At 41.2% G+C, this 13,174-nt stretch overlaps 2 protein-coding genes across 17 annotated transcripts in view; both read left to right on the top strand.

The window, feature by feature from the left end:
- The window catches only part of plekha6 (pleckstrin homology domain containing, family A member 6), a 118,458-nt gene that overhangs the window by 37,667 nt on the left and 67,617 nt on the right, over nucleotides 1–13,174 (top strand). For all 16 annotated transcript variants that reach the window (XM_077530550.1, XM_077530549.1, XM_077530562.1 and 13 more), the window contains exon 2: nucleotides 3,436–3,525. In XM_077530550.1, the coding sequence (XP_077386676.1) occupies nucleotides 3,470–3,525 (56 nt within the window). In that variant the 5' untranslated portion in view covers nucleotides 3,436–3,469. The remainder of the gene's footprint in view (nucleotides 1–3,435; nucleotides 3,526–13,174) is intronic.
- LOC144023942 (uncharacterized) lies at nucleotides 7,022–8,864 on the top strand. Its single transcript, XM_077529912.1, has 2 exons — nucleotides 7,022–7,504; nucleotides 7,586–8,864. Exons 1-2 carry the CDS (start codon nucleotides 7,042–7,044, stop codon nucleotides 8,104–8,106), a joined length of 984 nt encoding a protein of 327 aa, XP_077386038.1. The 5' UTR covers nucleotides 7,022–7,041; the 3' UTR covers nucleotides 8,107–8,864.

Below are 13,174 nucleotides of genomic sequence, written 5' to 3'. Positions count from 1 at the left end.
CTGAAAGGTACATCTCAGTTTTGGAGCAACACATGCTGCTATCCAAGCATCTTTTTCAGGATTGTTCCTGCTTATTTCAGCAAGACAATGCCAAACTACACTCTGCGCATTACAACAGCGTGGCTTCCAAGTAAACAGCGCAAGTATGAAACTGTCCTCCCAGCAGTCCAGACCTGTCTCCCAATAAAAATGTGTGGCACATTATGAAGCACAAAATACAAGTACTAAGACCGCGGACACTTAAGCAACTGAAGTTGTAAATCAAGCAACTTCCATCTACAACACTTCACCAATTAATGTCACCGTTCCCAAACGCTTATTGAGTGTAATTACAATGAAAGCTGAGATGGTAGCTATGACAGTAGTAATCTTGGCCCTGTGCCAACTTTTTTGGAGGGAATATGTTGCAGGCATCAAATTCGAAATGAGTGAATATTTGTAGACAATAAAGTATAACGGTGTGAACATTAAATATGTCTTTATCAGTTGAATACAGGTTGAAAAGGATTTGAAAATCAGTGTGTTGAGCTTTTTTTTGCAACGTCGCAACTTCATTTGAATTGGAGTTGTACATATTGTTGTATTGTGTTAATACAGAGACGTCTAAAACACGCATGAATGCGGCTCTCCAGGGCCAGGGTTGCCTACGCCGATCTATGGTTACACCATCTTTAGTTGAAGTTTATCATTTTGTCTTCAGTGACCATCCATCCATCCATTTTCTATATCTGTCTTCATTAGGGTCCTACAGACCTACAGAATCAGCACTGAAGCTGGAGGCAAGATTTGAACCCCTCAGACACCATGCTGCCCCAACACAATTTGATTCTGAAACATGCTGCAGCATTAGATTATTTTTATCAAGTGTGGAGCTGGCTCGTTTGTCGTAACAGCTGGTGGTTGTTATTGGCTGTTTGTACTCACTGAAAAGACAGAGTTGTATGTGTTTATACACCCATCTACCTAATTAGCAGCTGCCTCCATATAGGTTTGTAGGTTAACCAGCACACACAAAAACATTTGCCTACTAGCGCATGCACACATGCACACACGAACATTTTCTTCATACAATAAAAATAATTCTCGAACTCAGGAAGTGAGGTGGCATAGCTCAAGTGTGTTATTTCGACAACTGTACACTATATGCAAATATACATAAACTGTATGGATTAAATAATGCATATGCATAAATGAATGTTGTGTCATTACACAGAGCTTTTTTTGTGGGGAATTTGTATCTTTGCCTGTCAGACATTGTCTGACTGCAGTTCTGCAATCTCTACTGTGTTGCGCTCCTTTTGGTTGTGTTGACTGTTTGGGTTGTCTTGCTTTTATACATTCACTGTGTTTTACATTTTGTATAATAATAGTATTAGTAATGTATAAGTTGGAAGGCTTTATTTTGAAGTTGGCCTTCGTAGAGTGTTCTGCAGACTAATCTATGACCCGAACCGTGGCGCTTGACCCGTACGGAAAAAGGCTCAAAGATGAGCCATTGCACCACTCATGAAAACATGTACTCGCCCGTGCGACTGGATGAAGATTTTTACTAGCCCAGACTGTAATGTTGGCCGCATTGGCGGGTTAATCGGTCGCCATGTCAAGCCCTGCTGTATAGGCTTTGTTCAAAACCGTTGTACCCGTGATCATTTTCTTTCTCTCTTTCTTTCTTTCTTTCTTTCTTTCTTTTTTGTAATGTGTGATTCGTAATCGTAATGTGTAATTCGTAGAATTTTTTTTCACTTTAATTTTTATTGAAGTCTTTTACAATTTACAATATCACACATGCATGAAATAACATCTTCATACAAACTAAAACAAAAGAAAAACAGAGGGACAAAAAAAAAGAAAAGGCAATCAACAGTGACATATCGGCCTCACATCATTTTATAATGCACATTCATGGTCTATTTTCCCTTCACCGCATTTGTGGTGTCATTCAGTTGTCTCTTATATTCCAACCATTTTTCCCATCTTGATTCAAACTTCCCTTCCTGAACCCTCAGTATATAATTGAATCTTTCTATATCAAATAATTCTTCCACTACTCCCAGCCACGGCTTCTTCATTGGGGGGTCAACTTTGAACCATTCCCTTGTTATGGCTTTTTTTGCTGGCTGCCAATAGCACTTTAATCAGGTACATGTCTCTGCCTTGTACAGTTTCATGGTCGAGATTACCTAAATGTAATTCGTAGAATTAAAGGCCGTTAGTAACCTGACGAGTGTGTTCCAACACCAACTTAGAACGAGCTTTCATCCTCTTATAAGAGGCGTTAGTCCTGTACCAAGAGACAACGGAGAGCTTTGACCCTTTGAAGGAGAGTCGGTCAGGACAAATTTCCCGATTTATGTCCTGGAGGTAAGCGGAATTTAACAGGTCTCAGATATTGGAAGTCTTTTGTCAATTTTAAAAGCGCTTTCTTTCATATGTGAAGTTTTATAATGAAGCATAACATCATCTACTGTTTTACTACTGGTACATATTCTTTGTAAGAGATAGCCATTAGCCAATTTAAGTGGTCCATGTTTTATTTATTTTCTTATTTATTTTAGTACTTGAAAATCTTCTGTAGTTTGTGCAGAGCGTGAAGCAAAAGTGATGGTATAGTATGCGTGTTAGGGGGCCACAGTGACCTTATACAGAAATTACAGAAATACCACATGCAGATGCCACATGAAGATCCACATGCACACGAATATACACTCGCACATGCTCACTCTCCTCATAGCCACATTCTTACATTCACATGCAAATAAAAAACTTTGATAATGAGTAGTATCCAGAGCACTGACATGAAAGTGAAGCACAAGCTAAAATCAATTCGGACCATACTGTTGGTGAAGACAGGTGTAGTTGCTCTCAGCAAGTGAATAATCCATGGAGTGAGCAATGTCACAACAATTTAGGCTCTATAATCAGCTGTCAGCCAGTGTACCGCAATACTGCTTCAACCACCACATTTTACCTGCCACTAACTGGAGAAAAAGGTTTGGTATTGCTGCCACAGTGGTCGTTGCTTTTGGGCACTAAATATGTTTCAGACAGAAATGTCCACAGCATGTCATGTGCTTAGTGCAGTTGATTCAGAGTAGCTTATAGATCCATCTTCTTGTCAAATAGGTGAGCATTAGCTTTGTCGAAGAGATGTTAAGCCCTTATCCTTACAGCAAGTTGGTGTACCACCTGTTCCGAGTCGTGCTGCTTTCATCTCTATTTGAATGGCTGTGGTCAAATATGGTTTGGTATTAACCAAATGCACAACACACGAGTTCAGAGAAAGGTATTGGTAATACGCATGTCAATGTAACGTTTGTCTTTCATTAGAATTATGACTATTCTACTAATTGTAAACAATGCATTGAATTTATTAAAGTATTTGTTTACATCTTATTTCATTTTTGTTTTAATACCGTGAATCTGTCTTGTTTGCAGTCAACATGACACCAGTAGACCAGCTGGACCAGTAATGAACACAATCCAGCTGCAAGGATCTGCACCGCCATCGATATACAACAATCTGCAGTGAGTTCACACACTCTCTACATAGTTACACTTTTCAGCATACAAATTTCATAACAGTGCTGTAAGCTTTTCACGTGCAAAACTTTCTTCAAGCTATTTACATAAGAGATGAGCAATAATAATAATCCATTCCAGGACTATTCCATCTCTCTATTCACATAGCTGATTTGCACTGGGTGAAGGAATAAACAACTGTTACCGGCTTTCATCACCTAGCTTGTGAAGATACTGTATACAAGTAGTAGCTCAAAAGTCCATTGAACTCAATTATTATATCAATAATAACTCAATAATTATTATCAATGAAGCAATGTCATACTCTGCATACAGTACATAGATACTGCAGTTTACTGACAAAGTAAATGTGTCTTATTTTTCCTGCATTTGCTACTGGTTCAGCAATATGACAGACTTAAATTTGACCGTTGAAGGCTTTGGGGACATTTCTATGTGGTAGCCCTGGCCCAGCACTACCACAAACATTAGGCGTTTTTCCACAGCTGGAACTTTTGGAGAACTTTTCAGTTTACCTTGGTAAAGTTGAGTTTGGGTGTTTTTTACCAGGGTAATTAAATTCCCCAGGGGGCATCCAAGTACTATCTCACCAGCAGGGTCTTGCTGAGCCAGGCAGGAACTTTGAGGGGGCGGGCTGCAATGACCATGGCTGATTGGTCAAATTTGGAGGTGTTGTTTTTACATCGGTTGGACTCAATCAAACTCATTTGAATTAATTACAGAGAACTCTAAGACGCCGTGGAAACACAATTCTAAATTCCCTGCTGAACTTTTACAACCAAAAACTCCCTTTACCCAGAACTCAAAGTTCCTGGGCTTGTTGGTGGAAAAATAGCTATTAATAAGAATTCCAGTCAGCGCAAAAGAAGGACAGTATATATAGGTATACTTCAGCAAATGTCAAAAAGTGATTTATGACCCCAATAAAACAATGATTTATTGCACCCCCCAATAAAACTTTATTGCCCCCCCCAATAAAACCATTCATATCCTAGCCCTTTGAAGTAAGCCCCGCCCCCTTCCGCTTTCTTAGCCAATCAGAAGCCGTTATTTTGAATTAAGCCCCTACCCATTTGCCACCTTCTCAACCAATCAGAGGCCGGAAGCCAGCTCCTGTCAAAAATGATTGATGACATTCCACCCACCCCTCCCTCCCACCCTCTTCGTCTTATCCAATCAGAGATCGGAAACCACCCCCCTCATCGGCTTAACCAATCAGAGGCCGGAAGCCAGCTCCTGTCAAAAATGATTGATGATATTCTGCTTCCCACAACATCAAACACATGTTATCCGGTCCCCCCACCCTTCAACAAACAAATGATTCCGGTTACCAGCACCCGACTGTCTACGTACTTCTTTGAACCCTACAAACAGTAGCTTTTGTTGTTTTCCGGTCCCCCCACCCTTCAACAAACAATTGATTCCGGTTCCCCCCAGTACTTTCTTTGAACCCCCAAACAGTAGCTTTTGTTGTCCAGCTGATAATATTATTTCGACATCCTCGTGTTAATAAATTATTTTTCATCTTACAGGAAGGATCCTACCACCAGCTTTTGAAGTAACAATGGGGGAGCGCCCCCCTTGTATTTCGAATTACTGATAAAGCTGCCTACTTTGAAGTACAAAGTGTATCAACCGTAGGAACCCCCGACCCCCCCCCCCCCCCCCCCTTTTCACCAAGTAGGGCGGCAGGAACCCCCCACCACCGCCCTCCTCTTGTATGTGTGTGCGTGAATGTAAATTAGTTACTTATTCTAGTTAAAGTGAATATTTAAAAAATGTTATACATTTGTTTTATGTTTTTTAAAATAAATAAAAGAGACTTACCGATGTTTCTGAATACGTAGTCGCGTCTCCTTCATGGGTTTTTTTTTCTTTTCTAAAAAAATTAAAAATAAAATGGGGTCGGTTAGAAACAGACGGAGTTGGTTTCATAGAGGTGAAAAATAGATTATTCGTACGTAAAGGGCGGTTATTTAACCCATTTCAGAACCGCGTCCTTCTTTTTCCTCAGACTAAAAACTTGTCTGTCTGTGTGACTATGTAAAAGCCAATGGGGTGGGGGGGAGGTGTGACCCCCCTCACGCCGCGGTAAACGGCGACATCTATTGGGCAAAGGATGTTACTGCATATGGTCAGGGGTTTTCTTTCTCTAAAATAAATAAAAATAAATAACACGGCATTTGTACTTTTTCTTTTTTTTCTAGATTAATTAGCACGTGGTATTGGGGTGGGATGGATTTAAAGTAGTGGGTGTGTTTTTAGACTGACTAACGAGGGAGATTCGATTTTTCTTCTTCATTTGATCGGTGACGGTTGAAACAAAATGACAGAGTCCGACTGCCGTGTAATAGGTGAGACTAGCGTTTTAATGCAAGTTTTGAACCCGCTGATGACGCCTCGTAAACAAAGAATGTTTTTACGGCGTGTTCAAAAACCTGTTGACGGGGCATTGGAGAAGAAGTGGGCTTTGAACGATGCATTTTGGGGATATCGTTTTTTGTACGAGATGGGCGAACTATGTATTTTTATGGAATATGATGGTGTCAAGACAACCCCGGCGGCTGGCTTCGGCACATTGAATTCAAATGACTGGGGCGTAATCATCGATCTTATCCCCCGAAACTTCAGAGAGTACACAACGTTTCATTCGAACCAACTAGGACATCGCGGTGAGATTTTATGTTTCACATGGGTTAGTCGAACCACGCCAAACGGGCGTTGGTACTTTCGTGTAAAGATCGATCATATCAAAGGAGATGAAGAATGCCCAATAAAATCTACGGGTGGCTGTAGAGACCCCGAGCACATGAATTTTACGTTAGAATCATTTAATACAGAATGTGGTGTTTTTTATAAAATTGTAAGCGTACCTTGGCCTGAATGGAGGGACCACATGTTGAGTGAGTCGGAGAGAATTTCTACATTGTATTCTAATAGTAGATTGTGGGTGAATCTCATCGGGGTGAGAAAAACACTACAATTTGATTAACTATAGTCCTCCGGCTTCCACCCTCCCTCCCGCTACACCCCCACCCCCCGTCATATCCAAACCACCTTCCCCCCACGTACTACCCCCCAACAAGGTAATAACTATCTACATTCGTTCGACAAGGGGGTAAGAAAAACTCTGAAAATTTGATTATCTACAGTCTGCCGAAACCCCCCTCCTCACACTCGAACCACCTTTTCCCCGCCTCTACAAGTATAAAAATAGTACGCGCCCCCCAGCAAGGTATTGACCACCTATATTCGTTTGATACGCAACAAGAAATGCCTCCGATCATGCGCCCCACCGATCAACGAAAAGGAAGCACCCCGCCAACGACGCCGACAACTTCTCCGGAGCTATTTTCTACAAACAGCGAAGGTATGCGTTCCTGTTTTGATCCTCCTCCTCCACCTATTCTAATCACCTCGAGTCCCGAATGCTCGGAGAATGAAGAAAACGTTGCGGACGTTACCTTTCTCGAGACACCGGTCCAGCGAGGAGACTGCCCGATGGACGTCCCTCCGGGTCCTCATTCATCCGGGATCTACCAAACCATGAGCACCGTAGGACCTTACGATGCTCATTTTGCGGTTGTCCGGAAGGACGAGTCGATTGGCCGGGATGGCTGGCCGTCAACGGCGGCTGGATGTTACGGAGGCCTGACTTCCGCTAAGATGGAGGCGGCGGCGGAGGAGGGTCTCTGCGCATGCTCCGATGCTGGGCCGTGCGATGACGTCAACGGGGCGTGTGGAAAAGAGAATCTTCCACCGCTAGCACAAACGCTTTCGATCACAATCGACACGAGGCGTGAGGAGAGCAGTTCACCGGTAGCACGCGGGATTCCGGCGTGGGCACTTACCAGCGAATCTTCGGCAGCTTCCGACACGTCGGATCAGCCTGTGTGGAATTTCTCATCAGATTCAGCCTTTCACCCTTCACCGGTGACATCGACGACGTGGGAATTCCCGAACGGTAAGGCTGAGCCCGTTACCGCGGAAGTATCTATGTTTTGAACTTTCGACGCCACGTCATCATCTAACGTTATGCTTCCAGGATTATCGGCGTCCGCCATCCCTCCACCGCCTCCACCGCCTCCGCAGCCGCGCAGCGAACGAGATACTTTGCTGGATTGGACACAGACTCCGTTTATGTGGGTGAACAACGCGAGATATCAATGTATTAAACAGGCTGTAAGTTTTATGTTAAGGATCGCTATCCTCAGATATAGTAGAAAAACGTGCGAGGGGTGTTTTTATTCATACATATGTCGAAACAACCACACCTGTTTTAATGCACCCAGACGCCCGTATTATTTTGGAACGAATTTCGACGCCATTATCGGTGAATTATGTAACGGGCATTTTAGATCAACAATCTACAGAGTTGTAACAGTCACGAACCATCCGTCCTCAGACGCTGACGTAAAACGCATCATCGAATCAGTGCTGCACGGGTACGTACATGAACGTTTGATCTTAGACAGAATCACAACTGTTCTTTCCAGTACTTGGGACGGGTACCTCGCCGACGCAATCCCTGACTTGATCCGAGGACTGTACGATCGTGATGGGTAATTTTCTAAGAAAAATGCAAATCAATTATTACTACGGTATTGATAATTGGATAGAAATTATAGAGAGAGCTATACACAAATGCGATGACGATGACGATGATGATGATGATGATGATTCCAAACGTGTCAAGCGCCTGGTTTTAGTAATTGATAAAGTCAGGACTTTGGCCCCCACCTTGTTTGGTCAATCCTGGGGGGAGTATGTAAAACGAGTTGTTGAAATAAGTCACCACAATATTGCTGATACTCTGGATTATGCCACATGCGAATGGAGGGGTGATCCTGTCAAAGCCGGGCAACTGATTACCCTCATTGCTCTATTCATAGATTGCGTACGATACTGTGAAGATAATAACATTCCTCGTAATAGGGTGATTGAAATGAAACAATTTAAAAGCTTTATCGAACGCAAAATACATCCCCGTATCTTGTTTAGAGTGCTTTACTATGTTAATCCATAATTTTTCTACACCCGTGAGGATGAAAATGTATGTTTTGTGTTTTTACTTTTTATAGTTTTTAGAATTGTGTTTTTTATTATCCATCGAATAAAAAAAAAAAAAAAAAAAAAAATCATGTATACTCACTTTTTGAAAATGTATGTTTTTCTTAGTTTTTTGAATTATGTGTTTTTTATTATTCGCTGATTTAAAATGTATGTTTTTCTTAGTTTTTTAGAATTACGTGTTTTTTATTATTCGTTGATTTTAAATGTATGTTTTATGTTTTTTATAGTTTTTAGAATTATGTGTTTTGATATTATCCATTGAATTTAAAAAAAAGCATGTATACTTACTTTTTGAAAATGTATGTTTTTACTTTTTGAAAATGTATGTTTTGTGTTTTTTTAGAATTATGTATTCATGTGTTTTTTATTATCCATCGAATAAAAAAAAAAAAAAAGTCTATACTGGGCCTTGTTTTATGACACACACACACACACACACACACACACACACACACACACACACACACGGTTAATAATGCATTGAAATATAACGATGCAAATTAATTTTACCACCTATTAAAAATATTTAATTGTGTATAAAATTATAGACACATCCTTTATTAACCATTAGGAGAGATGCGGAAGGAGGGGAATAATAGGCCTTGTTTTATAACGCACACACACACACACACACACACACACACACGGTAAATAATGCATTGAAATATAACGATGCAAATTAATTTTACCACCTATTAAAAATATTTAATTGTGTATAAAATTATAGACACAACCTTCATTAACCATTAAGAGAGATGAGAATGAAGGAGACCGCACGTTTGAAGCAGCTCTACTACACACCTCATGAACCATCCAGTTATGGGGGTGTTGAACGCCTCCACAGAGGCCTTCGGAAGGCCTCGAATAAAAAAATAAAACGTGATAAAGTTAAAGAATATTTATCTCAACAAGATACGTATTCGTTACATAAACCAGCCCGTATTAATTTCCCTAGAAATAGAGTATTTATTATGGGACCTCTGAGACAATTCCAGGCCGATCTGTGTGACATGCAAGCGTTAGCTTCCTATAACGACAATAATAAATATTTATTGACCGTTATTGATATTTTTTCAAAGCGCGCGTACGCGCGTGTATTGAAAGATAAATCAGCGATGAGGGTGGCAGAGGCCTTCGATTCAGTCTTCGCCGAGAGCGGCGTTCCTAAAAAATTACAAACGGATCGAGGGAAAGAATTTTTTAATACCCGTTTTGCTAAATTAATGAAAAAACATAGTATCATACACTTTGCAACGCACAGCGACACAAAAGCCCAGACGGTGGAAAGATTTAATCGAACGCTGAAAACTAGGATGTGGCGTTATTTTACAGGGAAAAATACCCGCAGATATATAGATATTTTACAAGATCTCATTTCCGCCTATAATAATAGTATTCATTCCAGCATTAAAATGAGGCCGAATGAAGTGAACGCCGAAACGACTCGAAAAGCATTTTTCAATTTATACGGAAACATCCCGGTGGGTGGAAAGATTAAAATGAATTTTAAAAAAGGAGATATTGTCCGCATTTCAAAACTAAGAGGGGTTTTCGATAAGAAATATGAACAGAGCTTCACCGATGAATATTTCACAATTACTAAATGTATTCCACGAGCGCCCCCTGTCTACAAACTAGCAGATTACGACGGCGAGGAAATAGATGGGTCATTTTATGAACAAGAACTGCAAAAGGTCAATATTTCAAAAGATTATGCTTTTCAAATTGAAAAAATTATTAAAAGACGAAAGGTTAAAGGGCGGACTCAATATCTAATCCGTTGGAAGGGCTGGCCGGAAAAATTTAATAGCTGGGTGTACGCGTCACAGGTTGTAAATATTTAAAATGAACGGAAATATACAATATAAATCATACGTTATTATGGATCCCAATAACGAAGGAGGTTTCTACGTGACTCTCCCGTCAAATTCAAGCATGGATATGTTTAAGGATAATACAATTGCGCAATACAGAGTTAATCTTGCGCGTCATTTAGATTTGGTCAAGGGGGAATGGGAGGTGGCCCTAACGGAAATTTCATATCCGCGCAGCTGGGTAAACATTCCCGAAGAACACACGTCATTTTTCTTAATGAATACGAAAACGTCCACCCAATACGTTCTAGACGTTAAACCCGGGGACTATGATAATCTCGATAAGGTACGACAGGCGGTAGAGGTTGCTATAAAAAATAAAATAGGCCCTTTCATTTTATTAAATTTCAACCTCTTGAAAAGAACATTTTTTTTCTTCGTGGCGGATGGCAGCTACAAGATCCGCTTCGTAGGCCCATTAGCTTATATTCTGGGCATGAAAGATGACGAATGGTTTACTATCGATTTAGATTGGACTATCGCTCCTCATCCCGCGGATATAAACGCGGGTCATTATTATTTGTATTTATATACGGATGTAATTCGACATCAAGCGGTTGGTGACGCATCCGCTCCGCTACTGAGAGCAGTTCCTGTTTTAGGCCGATACGGGGAGATTATTTATAAAAATTTTAATCCGGCTTATTATCATCCTGTTAGTAAAAAGCATATCGAAGATATAGCGATTCATATTAAGACGGATCAAAATCAACCCGTTGGTTTCCGTTTTGGGAAGGTCATTTTAACGTTACACTTTAGACCTCGATAAATCATGGTTATTATGACGTCACATCAGGACCCCTACCGCTTCGTTCAGTATTATGAACATCAGACCGGAAGCGGTATACCAGGGTTCCAAGGTGCACCCGTGCAATACGGCCGCGGATTAGGATCTATTTTTGCAAAATTATTTCGTTTCGTAGCCCCCTTAGTTAAAAGAGGTTTGAACGTGGCCAAACCGCATTTACAGTCAGCGGCTAAAAATATTGCCACGGATGTCGCTGGGCGTGTTATGGAGAGAATGAGTCATAAGAGGGGGGTTAATCAAGACGGGTCCGGCCTAGTCGTACTGGCGCGGCGTCCGGCCTCTAGGCCTGTGGGGCGCAGGATTAAGACGCATAAAAAACGCAAGCGCAGTACTAAAAGAAAATCAGTTCGAAAAAGAAAGCGTATGAGAAACAGCGTGGATATTTTCTCTTAAAGAAAAATGGCCCTCTTACATCACAAGTCGCAAGAATGTACCATGTCCGAATTAGATTTATTTTCACCTCCCATGACGCAGCTCTCAATAGAACAGAGTCAGTATATTGAGATTTTGCCTCTATCGGCTCTTGGCGACCAATCCCCTATTGAATTTTTTATCCCCGGTGACGGGTCGAAATATCTTGACTTGGCGGATACGCTATTACACCTGCGCTTAAAAATAACGCGACGAGACGGGTCTAACATCGCCCCTAACGAACGCGTTAGTATAATTAATTTTCCTCTGAATACTATTTTTAGCCAAGTTGACGTCACCCTCGGCGACCGTTTAATTTCACAATCTAGCGCCTCGCATCCCTATAGGGCTATAATAGAGACGTTATTAAATTTCTCCGGGGAAACGCTGAAAAGTCAATTTACGGCGGGGATGTTTTTTAAAGATACGAGAGGTGTTATGGACTCGCTAGCCGTCGAAGGGGACGGGGTAAACGAAGGCTTTGTTAGACGGGCTCGTCTAATACAGAATTCAAAAGAATTTGACGTCATCGGCCCAATTCATACGGATATATTTTTCTGCGAGAGACACCTTTTGAATAATGTGGATTTAAGGTTGAAGCTGACGAGAGCGAGCGATGATTTCTGTCTGATGAGTGCACCTGACAGCGATACACGTTTGAAAATTATGGGTGCTTCGCTGTTTATTAAAAAAGTATGCGTCTCCCCAGCGGTGACGTTGGGTCACGCCTCAGCTCTCAATAAGGGGAATGCCTTATATCCGGTTACGAGAGTCAACATAAAAACTTATTCCATCCCTCAAAATTCAAGAATATGTCATCAAGACAATCTCTTTCTAGGAACTATGCCAAAAAGTGTCGTCCTGGCTCTCGTTAATCATAACGCTTTTGTGGGTAGAAGAGATTTAAACCCCTTTAATTTCGCTCATCACGATATTGAATATTTAGCACTATCGAGAGACGGTACTCAGGTCCCAAATAAACCTTTTCAACCGCTTTTTGTAGCGGGGAACTCTGTACGTGAATTCCATAATTTATTTGAAGCAACTGGAAGGTATCTGAAAGATTTGCCCCTGTTTTTAGACTTGCAGGACTTTCAAAATGGCTACGCGCTTTTCGCTTTTAACCTAAGTCCCACCTCCGATACAGAGGCGTTATCCCCCGTCTCCAGCGGTGTCATAAGATTAGATATGAGATTTAGAAATCCTCTCCCTCATACCGCAACCCTTATCGTTTATGCCGCTTACGACAGCATTATTGAAATTAATTCAAAAAGAGAAGTTTTGATCGATTATTATTAAAAGATGAACGGCCGTGAATTGGAGCGTCTGATGAGGCAAATTCAGGGGGAAAGATTCCAAGGCGTCTTCGCCGAAGATGAGTTGACTGACATATTACCGCCCCCTACCCCCGCCTTCTTTATTGTTAATACTCACCCTCGCCATCTTCCTGGCGAACACTGGTTGGCGC

This window comes from Festucalex cinctus, chromosome 8 (assembly GCF_051991245.1).
Source record: "Festucalex cinctus isolate MCC-2025b chromosome 8, RoL_Fcin_1.0, whole genome shotgun sequence".
NCBI lineage: Eukaryota > Metazoa > Chordata > Actinopteri > Syngnathiformes > Syngnathidae > Festucalex > Festucalex cinctus.
Note: the sequence above shows the minus strand (reverse complement) of the source record. Positions and strands in the feature narration are given on the sequence as shown.

Excerpts from the sequence above, each read along its gene's own strand:
- LOC144023942 (XM_077529912.1), top strand. The coding sequence starts at position 7,042 with ATGGACGTCCCTCCGGGTCCTCATTCATCCGGGATCTACCAAACCATG. Across the intron at positions 7,505-7,585 it reads GACGTGGGAATTCCCGAACG|GATTATCGGCGTCCGCCATC; the intron begins GTAAGGCTGAGC and ends TTATGCTTCCAG.